The following is a 19,348-nucleotide window of genomic DNA, read 5'->3' on the forward strand; positions in this document are numbered from 1 at the left end:
TTAGAGTCCTTGGCAAAATTATTTGGCATGCATTGTATTATTCGATCATTGCCGCAACCTATGAGGTTGTATCATCTACAGTTGATGACTGATGACACCTAAGATTTGATAATCACAATCATGGTGAAGTGAGTTTTATTATCCCCACTTGATAGACGATAATACTAATGTTTACAAAGATGCCAGAACTGGTCCAAATCCCTCAGCTAGAAAATGGCAGAATCAAGATAAGAACCTAGGTAATCTGCATCCCAGTCTGATGCTCCTGATGGGTTATCAAAGGAAATAACAGACTGAGCCATGTATTGCCTGGCCCCTCCTCAATGACCCAACTTAACATGGGACGTTGAGCAAATTCCCAAGAGAATCCATGCCTAACGTTTCTCCTAAGTAAAAAATGATGGGAAAATGTTATTGAAAATAATATAAATAGCAGCCGCTTTTATCTGATTTGGAATATTCATTGGACAGGGGAGTTGATTTGTGTCGCTTAAGGAAAATGAGAATACATGCATGGGTTGTCTCTGACCCTTTCTTTCCCTAATCCCAAATCCCCAAGTCACCCATCAAATCAATTTTTAAAGGGGAAAAAAAAAAGCTGAAATGTGCTAGGAACTTAAACCAAGGAATATAAAGGCAATCCATAGTGAGCCCATCTTTCCTTGTAGGCAGAGAAATCAATGCCAATGAGGGTGTTGGGTAATGCTGGAGGTGATGCAAACAGAGCTGTGGACTCTGTGAAGGGCAGCAGCACGACCTAGGATCACAGTCCTCACCTTTTCTTTCTAAATAAATGCCATGAAGGAAATGCCACTTCTGACATTTCCATAACATTCTGTACTTTGGGGAAAAGAAACCAGCCAAGGAAGCCAGGCCTGAGGCAAGAGCCGCCAGAAATGCTTAGCATGTTAAAGTACCGCATCAATAGTTCTTAGTCCTGGAGGGATGAATTCTGTGGGGAACCTGGGGATGGACTGAGGACCAGTGGAGCTGACAGGCTGAGCCATGGCACTTAGCTTTGAGGCCCATGGCTCCCCTTGTCTGTGACATGTGGCACTCGGTGTTCTATTTGGCAGGACCAGCAAAATTTGAAACTCCATACTGAAAAGCCTAACTGTTCTTACCACCTTTTCTCACCCAAGAAACAGTTCTTTCTGAGGAGTAGGATTTATGCTGAATTTGCTTTAAAAAAAAAAAATAACAGCTTTATTAAGATATAATTCACATATCATAGATTCACTTAATTAAAATATGTGATTCGATGAGTTTTAGTGTATTTTCAGAATTGTTTAACTATTGGTATAGTCAATTGTAGAACATTTTCTTTCTTTCTTTTTAAAGATTTTATTATTTATTCATGAGAGACACAGAGAGAGAGGCAGAGACATAGGTAGAGGGAGAAGCAGGCTTCTTGTGCGAAGTCGGTTACGGGACTCGATCCCCGGGATTGTACCCTGACCCAAAGGTAGACACTCAACTGCTGAGCCACCCGGGGGTCCCTGTAGAACATTTTCAACCCCCTCCAAAGGAAAACCAATAGCTATTGATCATCAGCACTCACTTACCCCCCAACCCTCAGCCCTGGGTAACCACTAATCTACTTCCTGTTCCTATGGATTTTCCGGACTTTTCATAGATTATATAATATGTGAACTTTTGTGTCTGGCTTCATTCAATGTAATGTTTTCAAGGTTCATCCATGTTGTAGTGTAAGGAAAGAAAAATAATTTTCCCTCTACCTTTCAGAATTCTTGGCTAAGGTCATGTAATAAAAGAGATATACAAGAGAAAAAAAAACAAATTTATTAACATGTATATCCCATGTATACATGAGGGACACCCAGAGTCTACTTGAGATTCTCCCTCTCTCCTTCTGACCCTCCAGCTATGTTCTATCTATTCTAAAATAAATAAATAAAAATTTTTTTTCTGTCTTTTAAATGTAGACTTAAAGACCATCTTAGCAGGGAAAGGGGGAAGGGATAAAGGTCTCTTCGGGGAAAGTAAATGATTTTTAGGAAAGATGAAGAGACCCTTAGAAGAACAGATGGGAGGTATGATGGTTTGTGAAAAAGTTTGTCAGGATGCTGCAACTATTTCTAGTCTCCTCTCTTGTGATAATGGCTGATGACACTCCCAGGAAGGGGATCTATGACAAGCGAGTTCCTTTCGGACTGTCTTCAGGCAGATAGGGGAGTTCAGAGAAAAGCTCTCCCTGCATCTGCTATTTTTCAGGTGCCTATATCTCCACATTATCAAAATGTCAAAGTGCCATATCCTGGGGTGGCATGTCCTGCTACCTTTTCGTAGCATGTGTCAAAATTTCATTTGTTTTTATTATTTTTTTTAAAAGATTTTATTTTTTAATTCTTATTTATTTATGATAGTCACAGAGAGAGGCAGAGACATAGGCAGAGGGAGAAGCAGGCTCCATGCACCGGGAGCCCGACGTGGGATTCGATCCCGGGTCTCCAGGATCGCGCCCTAGGCCAAAGGCAGGCGCCAAACCGCTGCGCCACCCAGGGATCCCTGTTTTTATTGTTGAATGATATTCTATTGTGTAGCTAAGACCACTTTATGTTCATTCATTAGTTGATGGATATTTAGGTTGTTTCCACTTTGGGGCTCTCATGAATAATGCTGCCATGAATCTTCATGTATAAGTTTTTGTGTGGACATATGTTTTTAAATCTCTTGAGTATGTACCTAGAAGTAGAATTGCTGGATCATATGATCCCTCTAAATTCAAATTTCTGAGGAACTGCTAGGTTTTTCCAAAGCAGTTGCAGCATTTTACATTCTTGCCAGCAGCGTGAGAGTTCTAATCTCTCTATATTCTCTACAAATCTTGTTATTATCTTTTTCATTCTAGCCCCTTAGTGGGTTTGAATTGGTATCTCATTGTGGCTTTCATTTGCATTTCCCCATAACTAATGATGTTGAGCATCTCTTCATATACATATTGGCCATTTGTTGATTTTCTTTGGAGAAGTGTCTAGTCAGATCCTTAGCCCATTTTTAAGTTGGTTTGTTTTGAGTAATAGTTTATCTTGAAGTTTTTAACATCAGGTGTACTGGGGATAAAATTTCAAATTTGCTTCACCAGCTGACATCACTCTGTGATGAGAGAAGTTGCCATATCTTTTCCCTTCATATGTGATGGATCCTGGGTCATTTCTTTCTTGAGTCTAAATGTGGTGGCCCTGAGGGAAGTTTTCAGTTCCACAAAAGTGGTCTTTCACTGGCATGGCTGAGAAGCTCTCTGAGAGTGGAGATGTGAGCACTCTCTTCTTCTTTTTTTTTTTTTTTTGGAAGAGCACTCTCTTCTGTGGCAATTGAAATCCATAGTTTTTCGACTCTCCAAATAGAATTTCCATTGTGTAAAAGCTTATCACCAGACTTCCTATCACTTTGTTGGGAAGGAAATCACTCTTGCAGCAGTGTAAACTCTGCTGTCAATGTTTTCTCACCTATACTATTAAGGTAACCTGGGGGGACCAGCATTTCCTCAGAGGAGAAAACAATTTTAAATACTCTATGTAATCCAGAAAAGAACCCTGGTGAAGAACAAAGCAAAATGTTTTTACCATGTTTCAGTCTAGATTGATAATTATATCTGAAATTTAGTTTTGACTCTTTCTGACAATTTTATCTATTTAATACATTCTTTTAAACATCAGGCATACATTCTTACTCTCCATTAGTTAGTTGCCAGTCCCTGCTGCATATTGGAACAACCTGAAAACCTTTTAAAAACTATATTCATCTTGGGGCCCCGCAACCAGAGAGTTTGATTTCACTGCTTTCTAGTGGGTCCAGCCCTACATGCAAAATTTGCAAAACTCCACATGTGATTCTAATATGCAGACAGTTCCAAAACACAAGCCCAGGTTTTACCAACCTCTTAATTCATTATCTGACTTAATTAAAAAAACACATGCTTCTAGATCCTCTCTAGACCATGCTTCTCAAACTTGAACATGCATAGTATCATCTGAGTATCTTGTTAATATGTAGATCTGATATAGAGGGTCTGGGGTGAATCCTGGGACTCTGCAGTTCTAATAAGCCCCTTCCTCCCACCTCCCCGTGAGGCTGAGGCTACTGGTGGTGGCTCTCAGAATTGGTGAGCCCCTACATATTCATGGCACTTTTCAATTACTTCTCACCACTGTCTCAAGGATTCACCTTTTTAGAACAGCCATCATCATATAGATGTGCTCCTCTCCTTTTAAAAACAGAGTTGAAATTCTATTGCTAATCTAGGTAGTCCTTGTTAACATAAAACAATAAACCTTTATATTAATTTAAAATAATGATCCAGATCCTTTAAAGTGGTCATAAAGATACTGCACAGCTGAATGAATAAGGAAACTGTGCGTCGGGATCCCTGGGTGGCGCAGCGGTTTAGTGCCTGCCTCTGGCCCAGGGTGCGATCCTGGAGACCCGGGATCGAATCCCACGTCGGGCTCCTGGTGCATGGAGCCTGCTTCTCCCTCTGCCTGTGTCTCTGCCTCTCTCTCTCTCTCTCTCTCTCTCTCTCTCTGTGACTATCATAAATAAATAAAAATTTAAAAAAAAAAAAAAAAAAAAAAAAAGGAAACTGTGCGTCATATAATTGAAGGTTTCAGTCTTTGGAACCAGTTACAGGAGACTCACTTTGTGACCTCAGAAGTTATTTGACTTCTCCGAGTCATTGTTTCCTCTGTAAATATAAGTAGCAGAAGTTACTTCTAGGGCTGTTATGAACCACAGGTGAATTAAGAAATGTAAAGTGCTCAGAGGTCCATTGAGAGTTTAATTAGTCCTAAAGAGAGTTTAATTTTTTAAATAATAATTCTTAAAACAGCCATTGCAGTATCTAAATATGTTAAATCCTCACTAAAATCTTTTGCATGAGGATTTAAAAGGAGAGTTTCTTCTTCTCTTTAACCTTCCAAACTCATTTTTTCCTCACTTCTCCCAACAGCAAGGGCAGTCTTGAGAAAAAGAAACCACAGAAGGACAAATCGAGGCTGCAATAGAAAAAGAAGTCCTGATGTTACTTTGGCTTACTGAGGAGAGATCAGTATATATGTTAAAGAGATTTTGTGGGTTTTTTTTTTTTTACCTCCACTAATAAAGTCACCTCTTTCTTTCCTTTACCACCATCCACCTGAGTCACCACCAGACATATGAACTCCTTGGTAGAATGTTGGAAGGTGTTCAGATCTTTTGAGACCCATCAGATAAGAAAGCGACTGAGAAGTCAAGTGTAGATGTTGGTTTAGTATAACCAAAGAAAAAGTACTGCAAAAAAAAAAAAATAGAAAGGAATGACCAGTATTTTTCCAATAAATAAATTGATCTTTTTAAATCAAATCCCTTTTTTTCCCTAGAAATGGAACAAAGATATATTTCCATAAAAATTTTGGCCATATTGAGAAATTACTTAGTGTTACTATAAGATTTGTAACTTCTTTGCTGGTTTCCAGAAAACATACTGTTCAACTTTAGAGAGATGTTTCAAAAATCAAGTGAAAACTTCTCACTACCTTCTTCATAATTATGGTAGTTGAAAATCGCATGACATCAGTTTTTCTATTTGTTCCTTATTGGGGCTGTAAGAGTGCAAGAGTTGCCATTGGATGAAGGGCTATGTCTATCTGACTGTTCTCTTGTTTTGGTTAACCTGTCAATCTAAAGAAATAAAACTTCACTGTGTCCTGTTGATAAAGAGAACAAAAGAACAGCCAACATGAATCTATGTTCTCAGGGAAAGAGAGTCCTTGTGACAGAGCAAAAGCCCCATGAATATAGGACTGGTGTGGCAATGTGGGAGGGGCAAGGGTAGCGGGGGAGAGGGTACAAATGGTAGGGCCCTTAAAGTCCCTTCAATCCTTGACATTCTATACTCAGTGCAGAATTCTGAGGAACAGAGGTGTGCTTCTGCTGATTATCAAACTAGTATAACTGGAGTCCTCACCAAATGTGCCCCATCTCCTGTAATTTCCCATGTGATGGAAGAAGTGGCATTAGACTTTGGGAAGTGAGCAAGAGACAGCCTAAGGATATTTCCTTTAAAAATTACATTGGTTAATTTCACCTTTGATACCTTTGCTGAGGAGAGAAGCCAAAGGTGAACATTAGCAATCGCTTCTGATTTTTCCCTCTCTTGATTCAAAGGGCTAATTCTTAAGGATTGACTTCATCCTGTCTCTTTAAATTGACTGAAAGTTCCTTTAATAAGCAAGTCTCCTATTAATAGTTTTACTATGCAAGAGCACCAAAATCAATTTACAATTTAATGGCTTCTCCTGTCAAGGACACTGCTGATAGTATTATTAATGATTTTCAAATAATACGCCATTATGCAAATCCCATCTATTTTAGGTGTCTTTGCCAGGCACCTACAGAGGTACTGGTTCCTTTTTTCTTCTTTGATATTCCAGTGTCACGGTTATCAAATATGGAATCTCTAAGGATTATGATCCAATAAACAATAAATAATCTAAAGATAAAATTTCAGTGCTTATCTTATTATACAAACAAATTGTGTGGGGCTTCATATTTCTGACACTCATCAGCTACTCAGAGTGTAGAAAATAGAGCTATTAAGACAATAGAGGATTGGATTTGCCAAGAATAAGAAACAATGTTATTTGGTTGTTTCTATTTATTTCTGAATGTGTGGTCATGTTGCTCTTTGGGAGTAAAACAGGTAAGCCTTTTCTAAACAAAGGCTCACCCTGTTAGCCAGGCTACTCCAACCATCTCTCCTGCACTCTATGTATGCAATCTAATAAAATATGTGATGAGATACAGGAGGGGTTGGGGGTACAAGATGGAGATAAAGAAGTCAAATGTTTTTAGGTAATATAAGTAAGAGCATTGCAACATGAAATCCATCTTAATGTACCCTATCATGAAGTGCCTTGATAACAAGTATTGGGTCATGATGTCCACAAGATGGTAGCATGGCCCAGCCATTCTAATGCCCATCAATACTTTTCCACACTTGGTCTAATGGCTGATTGCTTTAGGAGAGATGTACAACTATAGTTTATAAGACAGGAAGATAGAAATCAATATCCAAAATGCATAAGTTTGATGACAAAGAGGATATACTTTTGGCAGGTTTCTGTAGAGTAAATTTGATTTCATTTATTTATTTGTTTGTTTATTTAAAGATTTAAAAAAAAATAAAGATTTTATTTATTCATGACACAGAGAGAGAGAGAGAGAGGCAGGGACACAGGTAGAGGGAGAAGGAGGCTCCATGCAGGGAGCCTAATGTGGGACTCGATCCCGGGACTCCAGGATCATGCCCTGGGCCCAAGGCAGGTGCTAAACTGCTGAGCCACCCGGATCCCTGATTTCATTTATAATGTCAAATTCATTTCTGAAATAAAGAGCACATGTATCATTTCTTACATCTTCATTTATATGAAACTTGATGGCTTTGATCAATAATTTAAAATTTAAGGGAAAAAAGGGTACCTGGGTGGCTCAGTCAGTTAAATGTCTGACTCTGGATTTTGGCTCAGATCATAATCTCAGGGTCATGAGATCGAGCCCCACATTGGGCTCTATGGTCAGCTTAAGATGTGCTCTCCTTTTCCCCAAGCCCCTCTCCCTCTCTTAAAAAAAAAAAATTACAAACTAATTTCTTTCTAGAAGACCTAGAAAATTTCACCAAAACTAAATAATGTCCATGACTTTAAAACTATGTGTCTATGTAAACTGATTGTTTCAAAAACTTTAGTCAGAAATGTTCTTGGCCAGTGTTCCCAGAAAAAAAAATTTTCAAGGGCAAACAAGTGTTTTGGGGCCTCTGAGTAAGTGGTAATATAGGAAGTAATTAAGCCCTTATTACTTAGAAGGTGACATTATTAGATTTATTTTCAGAGTCATCAGGCTTATGGGAAATTGAGATTTGTGTAATATTTGCATTTGTCGTACTGTCTACCAGTCACTCACAACCAGAGGACCCTAAGGCTAGAAGCGCTAATGAATAGATTATGGGAAAATTTTTAGCTAAATGCCTTGCTGTATGGGTGAAGTTGGAAAGTAGTATAAATAGTATATTTTGTCAAAGTTGAAACTCAGCTTTGGAGGGATGAAAATAACTATAACATCATGACTCCACACCCCCCACCTTTCAAAACAGCTCTTGGGAGCCCTCAGCTTTCATCTTTATAAAGGCAAATAAAATATGAACATCTTCCCCTTGTGATCTAGGTGGAAAATCTGCCAGCCTGAATTAAGAGTTTGATTCTAGGACATTGGGTGGGACAAGATAAAAGAGTTTGATTTTATTTTGGTTTATTTTTTTATTTTTATTTATTTTTTAAATTTATTCATGAGAGACACAGAGAGAGAGAGAGAGAGACAGAGAGAGAGAGAGGCAGAGACACAGGCAGAGGGAGAAGCAGGTTCCATGCAGGGAGCTCGATGTGGGACTCGATCCCTGGTCTCCAGGATCACGCCCTGGGCCAAAGTCGGTGCTAAACAGCTGAGCCACCCAGGCTGCCGTGATTTTATTTTGTGATGGTCTTATACATTTATTACTTTAATAAATTTGTAATTTTATTACAAAAATATTACATTTGGAAATACAGTAAAGCAGAATGAAGGCAAAAAAAAAAAAAAAGACCCATAAGCCTATCACTCACAGGTAACCTCTGTTGATATTTTGATCTGATTTAATGATTTGTTCTAAAGGAGTGAATTCCAGGGCACAGCTCAGAGAATCCTACAGTTTAAGGCATTTACTAAATAAATATATTTTTTCTTTTCTTATTATTGTGATCTGTGTTCTTCTGCTTTTCCTTCTCATGATGATGATGAACCTCTCAGTCATGACCTGTGTGCTATATATTTTCTAAAATCATTCCATGACCTTGGGCAGGGGTACGTTGGGTAACCTCTCGGTCCTTCAGACCTACCCCATACCCATTCTGGAAGAACAAAGTCACAGTACAGACGTTTCTCAGTTGCCGTTTGGAAGTGCAGCTCGTTAACCTTGCTTTCCTCTTCTCTATGTCCCTTCTCTTCTCTTTCCTCTTCCCCTTGTACGTCAATTTCTATTCTTCTCTGTTTCAGCAAAACAATATCAGTCAAGGTAATTGATGATGAGGAGTATGAGAAAAACAAGACCTTCTTCCTTGAGATTGGAGAGCCCCGCCTGGTGGAGATGAGTGAGAAGAAAGGTGGGGGAGCTGCTCCAGGGCTGAGCCCAACAGCTTCTGCTGGCCTGTGCCACCCCTGGATGCCTGCACTCTTCAGACATGACTCACAACACACACATCCCTCCGCCTATGTAACAGGGCATAGATCTCGCCCCAGGGCCACTGTGGGCTCCATCGGCCACTTGGGCCACTCTGCACATTGCAGGTCCAAGATAGGAATTTTCAACACAGCCAATCAGGCCTCCATTTCTGGGAAAGGTGGTGCTAATACTCGCCATGCCAAAATGAAGCCAACTTTCTGATTTCTCTTCCTAAGTTGGGGTGCTTCCTGACACCAAATGGAAGCAGGAAGAATGTGCAAAAGTGGTGAATGAGAAGACCTCACAGGGGGCCAGCTGAGAGTAGCCATGATGCCCTATTACATACTTCTGGAGGTCCATGTGTTGCCAGTTCTCCCTGCATAACATCACAGTAACATGCAGCTTGGTGAACACCTAGCATGAGCGTGTGACTCCAACCATTTGTTTTGCCTTTGTCTTGTGTTCCCACAGGAAGATCATTACCATTAGAATATTTGACCGTGAGGAATATGAGAAAGAGTGCAGTTTCTCCCTTGTGCTTGAGGAACCAAAATGGATAAGAAGAGGAATGAAAGGTGTGAGAGTATACAAAGACATACCAGCGAGAAATTGTACTCTTCTCTCTCCGTGTCTCCTACTCTCACACTTAACTCTCTCCTCTTCCTCGGCTCCAAGTACTATCCTTCATTTCCTTTGAAGCTTTAACAGTTTCATCTCCCTTCCCTAATCCACAAGTGCACCCAGCAATGCCCATTTTCTTCAAGAAATGCCCACTAACGTTGATTGAAACCAGATTTAAGAAATACATGAGGGATTTCTGTAATTCAGAAGGAATGATCTAAAAGCATGATTTCTGTGTTCAGTTATTTACTACTCAGGGATCATTCTAGAATATTCTTCCAACTTCTAAATCTCCCTTTGAATGTTAGTGATAAAGACTACTTAATACCTATGAGTAGTGACAGAGGAGTCAAATGGCAGCTGATAGGAACTTTCAGAAGAATTCAATAATTATGCTTCTTTAGACAATCCAGTTTTCAAATAATATATATTTAATAGAACAAAGATCCTAGGAGAGTAGTGTTATCCACATTCTAGCATTCATTTTGGCCTACGATATTTTATACCATCAAATATGACATTTCAAAGGGACCAGATGTAGCAAACTATAGTCCTACAAATCTTCTTTAGTAGGAATGATATGTTCCTTCAGGAAGAATTTAGCCCTTGCTTATGGCCTAGCCAGCCTTATGCTCCAAAATGTTTTGGTCCTTATAGAATTGACAAATTTCTAACATGCATAGTTAAAAAAAGAAAAAAAATAAACGGCAGTGTCCTTACAACTAGATTTCTTTTTAGTTGATTTGTACTTATATATTTTAAGGACAATATTTGAACAAAGAAGCCAATTTCTTTTCCTCTTTGACTTATTCCTATTTTCTATGGCCTATTTTTGATAAGGAAGGACAAGAATTTTATACCACCCTTAAAGATAATTTTTTATGTTGAATTATTACAAAGGCTTCCTACAATTATCCTCTAATAGTGGCCATTTTAAAGAGATTATGTAATTATATGTAAAATGGGCATACTACACATGAATAGCTCTTACTCATTGCATCTGAACAATTGATGACTAGCATAGAAGTTGATCAGATGGACCACTTTGTAAAAAATTTAGACTTTTACATGTAAGGAAAAATGTCAAAATATAGGACTAATTCCTATATTGACACAACATTTGGGGGAATTTAATCTCACATTTGTAAGAAACTCACTGATGGACTTCAGAGTCCATCAGAAAAAAAAAAAAGAAAAGAAAAGAAATGTATGTCTCTGACCTACTCATGTCATAAATGGTAACAGGAGCCTTTTGGAATGATGGAGAAAGGAGCACTGGGGACCCATTTTAATGCAGCCTGTTTCATATGCTTCTTAGGCAGTAGGCAGAAGAAAAAGACACTTTAGAAAACCGAGTTGATTTCTTACAAAGCTGGGATCAAAAGTGCCTTATTAATATACAGGAAAAAAGCACTTCTAAATGTATTCCTCCAAAACACTCTTTTTTATATAAAGGAAGAGTATCTTGGATATGGCTCTTTCAATTGTCATTTTAGTAAAATATGCCCCCATGTAAAAGCAGATTAAAATTCCTTGATAGCACTATGTGGTTTCACACCCTCCAAGTGGTTTCTTGGAACTACAAATAAAATACTAACTTCTTTTATAAAGTATCCTCTAATGCCACTACCATTAGCAGCAAAATGGGGCTGAAAACATAATTGTAGCATTTCCCTCCACATCTACTGAAGAAATTTATATAATATGTTTAGCTGGGAAGCTTTCACCAAAATAAAGTGCTACTGTATAAAAGCACCTAACCTGGAAGACAAATTATGGATGTCTTCTCCTCTAGCCTGCCTTGTCAGTGTCCATGGATCTATGTGTCCACAAGAAGTATAGTGGTTGTCCAGTTATAATATGCAGAAGTCATAGATAAGGACACACAAATAAGTGCTAATTCCTGGGACTCAAGTTTTGAGGATTTAAGAAACATTACTTGAGGGCCAAGGAATACCATACAAAATAGAACCTCCAGATCTTGGGCCAAAGTCCCCTTCAGGCAGGGCAGCCAAAATGGAGTTTCCTGAGATGTTTTATCTGTTTTCATTGAACAAAAGGTATAACACCTGAGATCCTGGATGATTTAAGACTTCCATATGTTGAAGTCAGTAACTCCTGGGCAATGTTTAATGAGGAAGACTCACTCAAATGAGGTTAAGATTAACTTCATAAAACGTTTCTACTCTATTGGTAAACTAGATAGATATACATACTATATGTAAACATATATAGTAGAAATGTTTTATTAAATGCCAAAAAATAAGAGATGAGGTGAATTGTATACATATATATCAGTCACACACATTAAAAAAAATCAGTGTTGGGATTGTTTATTGGAAAATTCCCATTGTCACATTTCCTTGGGATGCACCCATGTTAGCAGTGGCTTCCTACCACTGGAATCAGATCTGCCTGGATTTCTTTCTGCTGATATTCCTCTTACTTTCATTATTCATCTGGTCTCTTATTCTGTGTTGTCTTTGTCTGTTTCCTTCACAGCCCTGTTATTGAATGAGCTTGGTAAGCATTTCATTTCTTCCATTTCCTTTCCATTTCTCTGGGTGATTTTCCATGAATGTCAGGTGATACAGTAGTTTTCTGACTTTTATTTCTATTGATTTACTAGCAAGATTGTTGTTTAGGGCCATTACCTCATTTTTGTGTAGGTTAGATAGCTTATATTCCATTTTTAGTTTATACAATCTTTTTTAAAAACCAGTGATTGCTCAGGGATGCACAAGAATTAAATTTGTGCACTAAATCCCATTAATCTTAAAAGAATGAGTAGTGATTAGATCATGAATGAATATTTTCAGATCTTTCATAATTGTAAATATTATCTGGCAAGTTTTTGTATCTTGGATGGGTGGTCAGGCAGTCCAATGTCACAGGTATTTGTTATTTGGCATGTAAGTTAAATAAATTGTAACATTTATTCTTTTTTCTTTTTTAGGTGGCTTCACAATAACAGGTAGGAATTTTTAAATCTAATGACGTCAATTTTTGTTTTGCTTTCTGTTTTTGCCATATGTTGTTTACATTTTTAAAAATCATTTCTCATTTTTTATTTTCTTTTAATGAAGGAAAATACCTGTATGGTAAGACAGTTTTTTTTTTTTTTAAATGTTCTTCATTTCCCCCAAATGCCTTTAAAAAATCAAACCAAAACCACATTTTACGTAACCTACCTTAACATTTAGCTGTGGCACATGGTGTGCTTTTGCTGATTTTACACATTTAACATTTTACACATTAACTGTGTGTTGTATTTATGTACAAACAAATTTGTATGGAGAACCTGTAATTGTTCACATTTTGATACTGGTCTATTTGTAAATATCCATATAGCACTGATGATGTGTGGCATATTCGGCTATATGCTTCAGAGCACCAGACTAAATAAGACAATTGCTGGCCTCAAGGAAACTTAGCAACTGACATCCAGGACTGTTCCATGGCCCAAACTTCAGCTCCTAATAATACATGATGTGCTGTTGACAGGGAACAGAGCAGTCCCTTCCCCTCATCCCAGGACACCAATCTGAGCCCCTTTGGGAAATTCAAGCATTATTAACATGAGCACTTGAAGTGCATTACAAAGTGCTCTATACAAACCCAAGATGCCACTCAAAAAGTTTAAAACTCTTAAATTCATACTGGTATCCAGCCTGTGTAAGTCACAATACTTAGTACAACTCTAAAGTTATTTTCTTGTGTACAGAAGGTGTCTCCTTACAGTTTCCTCTCTTTTGACACTAAGTATTTTCCCATTCTTTCAGAATCATCTATGCAGATTTAGAGAGAGAAATATCAAATGGCAGGGGTAATGTGTCTGAAGCTGCAGGTTGACGATATCTCTAAAGACATCCTAATGGCCACGGCATTTTCTGATATATTGTGGAGATATCACTTCTGTAATTATTTTTTTCTGAAATCAGCTGAACGAAAATATTTAAGGAAGGAAATGCTCCTTAAAATTCCAATTTTTGCAAATGCCGTGGTAGGGAAGTTGAGGGTTAATTAAACCACTGTTCTTGTAAATTCATTATTAGGTAGTTCCAACATGCTTCTGTCCAAAGTAGAACTTTCTGAATAAGAGCAATTTCACAGGGGCTCTTTTCTCTCCAGTGTTTCTCTCCCAACACCACATTTAATGGCAAAATGATCCACACTCTCTCAGAGACATGCAAATTGAAAAGGATGAAAATGTTAACAGGACAAGCCCTAGTAGAGGATTTTTAAAATCTGAACCAGCTGAAGCTCTCTCCCAGGTCAAATCTCCCTGATTGTGCACTGCTGAAGATGCTATTTTTATTTTTTTTTTTTTTTTTTTTTTTTTGTCCCGGCCTCCCCGACATGCATGAAGACAGCATGCCCGCGGTCCATTTGTTTATTATCTCCTGATGATGCCAGAGAGGAGTGAAGATGGGAGGGGCTTTGGTGTCACCCACCCTCCCAGGCAGCAGGAGCTTCCAAGTGTGTGCAAGAAGGCACAGCCACACTCCTGGGAAGGTGTGAGCTCCCCAGCCCTGGCCTTGCACAATCAAGGTAATGGAGCAACACCCACTTTCCTAAGCCTGAGTGAGGCAAGGTGTACCAATCCAGATTGTGAAACAGGGTTGAGGATTTCTCTTCCCGTAACTGACACATCACAGGTCTGTCCCCTTGGCCTGTTCCTCTAGCAGGTCACAGATCATCACCACTCTGGCTGCCTGGAAGGGTTTAACCAGAGTGAATCATGTAGTGACTGCAGCTGCAGCAGCCAGCAACGGCTGCCCCCTTGGCATTCTGGCTCCCAGGATAGCCTGGGGCGGTGGGGGTGGGGAGCACAAGCTTGGGTGAGGGCCAGAGCCCATCTCAGAATCGGGTCCCACAGGGTGAGTCCAGACAGGGCAGTGGGCTGTGGAGAAGAAAAGGTGGGGTGTGCCATCATTCAAAGGCGAGCTAGGCTGAGAGCCTACCTCCTTGAGCCTCCCATGGGAGCAGGAGGCCAAGGTAAGCCCACAGCTGGGCCCAGCAGGCCCATCCTGGGCTAGCAGTGCTTTCCCCCAAGAGAACCTGCACAGAGCCAAGATTTCCCGATGCTTCAGGAGCCCCCTCCCCTGTCTCAATGTCTGGGGTTCCAGTTCCAAGGTGGGATGGCCGGAGGGCAGTGCCAGCTGGAATGGGTATGTGCTGTCCACCTACGCCTCCTGAGAGCCAGAAGTTCCTTTGCCTTTCGGGATGAACTTCAGTGAGCTGCTGAATATTCAGAAGCGGGACTTCCCCGGCTTGGGGCCGTCATTCAGGAACTCGTGGCCCAGCCCATTCCCACACTTGCCGCAGGACACCTTTAAGGCTTCAGGCGAATTGCGCTCTGGACGCTTGGCCACACTATCTGCATGAATGGTCTCCGTGAAGGCGGGCCACGGGGATGAGTGTGCGTACTTTGAGCGGCTGGAGAAGAGCTCGTGGCCACACTTGGCGCACACATAGACACCCGGCTCAAAGTGGTTCTGGAAAACCTCTCCCCCGAAGAAGCTGCAGAAGGACATGGCGCCAGCAGGACAGCACGGGAACCGCCGCCTCGGACAGCTCCGCGGCCACTAACTGAAGATGCTATTTTTAAACATAATGCAGGAATTTATATTTATTTTAAAAATTGTTATCTTCTTTTTCTCATCCCATCATTTTAACTCACTGAAGCCTTCTTGGAAATATTCTATTCCTGGCACCCAATAAGTTGGTTATCCTTGTGAGATTTGAGGGAGGTGGAAATTGGGCAAAGCAGCCTTCATGGCTTCTGAAGTAATTAGAAAGAAAAAAGCTAAACATTGTAGAAATATTGTAGTGTCTAGCAGCATCTTCAGCACTATGCAGCCTGATAATGAGATCTTCACTAAAAATCTTTGGCTATAGAAAGCCTTGTTAAAATGCATTGATGTATTTAGATATTTTCCTGTTTTCCTTATTGAATATGTCAGAATTTTGCTTTTAGGGCCTTCCTTCCACATTACTTGAAGTATCTTCCCTTTTAAGTATCTAGGTAATAACAGAATCCTAGTTTTATTTTCTCAGAAACTGTTCATATCATGTTTTAGAATATCTGTCCAGTCGTGTCCAACATTTCCTGCTGTGGACATATCTTGCATTTGAGAGAACAGAATCACTTCCTCCAAATATTTCTATCATTTCATATACTTAGTTCGTTAAGTTCTTTCTTAATGGCTTCAATTTGAAATAACAGCTTTTCTATTGTTGCCATCTCTTCCCAACACTTGAAATTGATACAGTTAGAACAAGATAATGTTCTAAAGTTCTCTGGGAATTTCTACATTGGCCTGTTCTTCTCACTGTGTATGACCCTTCTTCTCCCAGTCCAGGTCAGAAAGCCTGGGATCCACTCTATATATACATTTCTTTTTTTTTTTTTTTTTTTTAATAATATATGATAGTCACAGAGAGAGAGAGAGAGGCAGAGACATAGGCAGATGGAGAAGCAGGCTCCATGCACCGGGAGCCCGACGTGGGATTCGATCCTGGGTCTCCAGGATCGCGCCCTGGGCCAAAGGCAGGCGCCAAACCGCTGCGCCACCCAGAGATCCCTACTCTATATATACAGATGCCCTGGGGAAGTTTCTAAAACTTAGGTCTACACAGTGAAAAGCAGCTTTAAGTCTAAAGAACTTTTCTTTGAAGTCAATTTGAAGCTTTGAAGTCAAGGCTTTGAGATGTAGGGGCAATAGAGAAGAATTAATCTAGCCCTTGGACACTGCCTGCAGCTTTTATGTGGTCTTGTGCAGCTAAGTGTGAAAATCTAAATTTGAAGCAGGATATATGGAAATTGAAGAAGTCATTTGGTCCACAGCCCAATATATTTCAGAGATTTCATTAGTTGTGGACATTAAGTGCTGGAGGTGATTTTGGAATTTGCAAATCTTTGCGTGTTGCTCCTAGACCTTGCCTTGTTGAAAGGCCCTGTTGGAACCTCTGACCTCATTGTCCCTTGCCCTTTTAGCCATATAACATAATAACCCCCTATAAATTATAGCTTGTTAGAGTTTGTAAAGCATTTCTTATTCATTATATAATTTAATCTTCAGCCTTGCAGAGTAAGATTTTACTGTTCTCACTTATAGGGAGGAAATGAAGGTTGAAAGTGATTAATCAATCTACCCCCACATAACCCATCTAGGGTTCTGGCCCTCTGACTTTAAGTCCACAGCCATTTGATGTCTTTCATGTCCTCCCTTTCAATCTCTTTATTCCTACCTCTATCTTAACCCGTTGGCAATCCAAAGTCCAGATATGTCCTATGAATGCCATCAGTGTGAATTCCAGTCAAATGAAACATGTAGGGGGGGCCCCAAAGGGGAAAACTAGAGCACATTAATTTGGATTGTTTAATAAAATTAAGTATTCTGGTTCAATCTGTTTGTCTAAGTCCCCAAACAGGTAGTCATAGAGTTTAAATTTTTTTAAAGATTTTATTTATTTATTCATGAGAGACGAGAGAGAGACAGAGAGACAGAGAGAGAGAGAGAGATGCAGAGACACAGGCAGAGGGAGAAGCAGGCTCCATGCAGGGAGCCTGATGTGGGACTCAATCCCGGGACTCCAGGATCACTCCCTGGGCCGAAGGCAGGCACTTAACCACTGAGCCACCCAGGGATCCCCCATAAAGTTATAAATTAAAAATCAATATAGTTCTTTAAAGGTTGCTCTCCCAAATATATTATGGTCATCATATAGATTTAACAAGGTCCATGGCCGTTTAAGAAAGCCAAAGTATGAAAATTCTGAGAGTTTAAGACATTTCAATCACTACAGTACTTAAGGGAGAGGAACAAATCCTTTTCAACTTTGGCTTCATTTGCAATTGAGGAAACTGAGTCTCAGAGAAGAGAAATGCTTTCCCCAAATTTAGATGGCAAGCATATGGCAGAGTTGGCACCAAGTCCCAGTCTCACAATTCTCAGCTTAGTTCTAGGTAGCTCTTCATAGAAGCCAGCAGCAGGTAGATTTGGCAGCCAGCTGAGCCAGGAGTTTAATGAAGACTCTCGGCCTAAGTACCCCCACAGTTACTGTGATGATAGCATACCCTTGCAACACCTACAGTATATTAAACATTCTCCTGTTCGGACTGCTCAGGAAATAAATAAGCATGTTCCCAGATGCTATGTTACTCAACCCTCAAACAAATCTGTGATACTGATGGAGCAGGTACTACTATCCCCATTCAGGTGGGAAAACTGGGGAAATGGCCTGCTCAAGGCCATGTCATTGGCACCAATAGGCTTCCAAACCAGGTTACCTGTCATTGTACTAAGTGCTTTCCGTTGTTTCATGATGCCTCTAGAAGCAATAACTTGAAGGACAAGAATACTCCACTTCAGATGCCTGCAGGAATCTAGCTGCATCCCCTCCCAAGGAGTATGTGGCTCATTCACATAATCTGGTTTGACTCATAGAACACTTGACCCATTTATTTGCTCACTTCTGCAGCCTCCATAGGAGTGGCCTCTAACTACTCAAACCCCAAACTAACACTGCTTGTGATATGTGCATCTGGGTGTGATGTTTAGCTTACTAATTCCACAAAGCTCTGGTGGTAAACCAACACAGTCCATCCTGCTGATTTTCTGCCTATCCTTTTCGCTAGGCCAACCTGTCTTCCGGAAAGTTCATGCTAGAGAACATCCGATTCCCTCTACTGTAATCACCATTGCAGGTACTCGTTGCATCATGGTCCTTGAAAAACCAGTTTGATTAGCTTGAAGTTAACTGCCTTCTGATTGTTCTTTAAGTCTCTAGACATTAAAGTAACACAACTTGGCCCCCAGCGCAACTAGAACATTGCTAAATAATGCAGTGGCTTCTCTGAAGCTCCGAATATGGAGAGTCAGCAACAAAACACAAACCTATCCACGCAAGACAGGAGGCATGGTAGAGGAAGCCATGTGGACCTGCAAAGAAGATTGACCCCCATGGCCTCTCCTTCTCAAGTTTCAATATAATCCAGATTTCTTACAAATCTTGCTTCTCAAACATGTGTTGTTAATTCCAAGTATAATGCAGTTTCTTTAAAAGCAAGCTGTATTTCTTTCTAGAGCCTGCCTTTCTTGCCTCCAGGCAATATGCTAGCCACATATGCACAGATGATGGTACATCTGTGGAGGTTCTCCAAAGGGAACATTGCCAAGATGACCAGAGGATCACACAACCATCCCAGATCCACTGTAAGCTGAGAGCCCGGTCATCTCTAAGTCTGGATGAGGACAGGGATATTTATTCCTCAGTCATCCCCATCGCCATCACTGGCCATGGTGGTAGAAACATTTCCTCCTTTCCTCATCCTCACATCCCACTTCCCAACTCCATAATCATAATACCCAGACCTGACTACAGACTTGTTACAGAATATTCTCGTAGAAATAAATAGGCCAGTCTTTTTAGGCTCTAACCAGAGAGGCCAATCAGGTGCTGAAAACTGTC

At 40.0% G+C, this 19,348-nt stretch overlaps 1 protein-coding gene and 1 pseudogene across 22 annotated transcripts in view; one reads left to right on the forward strand and one right to left on the reverse strand.

Moving 5' to 3' along the window:
• Positions 1-19,348, forward strand: part of SLC8A1 (solute carrier family 8 member A1) — a 385,502-nt gene that overhangs the window by 308,284 nt on the left and 57,870 nt on the right. For 11 of the 22 annotated variants that reach the window (XM_077843500.1, XM_077843497.1, XM_077843496.1 and 8 more), the window contains 5 exons: positions 9,085-9,191; positions 12,374-12,394; positions 12,828-12,845; positions 12,958-12,972; positions 18,516-18,584. In XM_077843500.1, coding sequence (XP_077699626.1) covers positions 9,085-9,191; positions 12,374-12,394; positions 12,828-12,845; positions 12,958-12,972; positions 18,516-18,584 — 230 coding nt within the window. Of the gene's footprint in view, positions 1-9,084; positions 9,192-9,721; positions 9,826-12,373; positions 12,395-12,827; positions 12,846-12,957; positions 12,973-18,515; positions 18,585-19,348 lie in introns of all 22 variants that reach the window. The other 11 variants (XM_077843485.1, XM_077843488.1, XM_077843490.1 and 8 more) reach the window with 11 other exon arrangements.
• On the reverse strand, positions 14,251-15,459 carry LOC144280933 (methionine-R-sulfoxide reductase B1-like; annotated as a pseudogene).

Source organism: Canis aureus, chromosome 12 (assembly GCF_053574225.1).
Source record: "Canis aureus isolate CA01 chromosome 12, VMU_Caureus_v.1.0, whole genome shotgun sequence".
NCBI lineage: Eukaryota > Metazoa > Chordata > Mammalia > Carnivora > Canidae > Canis > Canis aureus.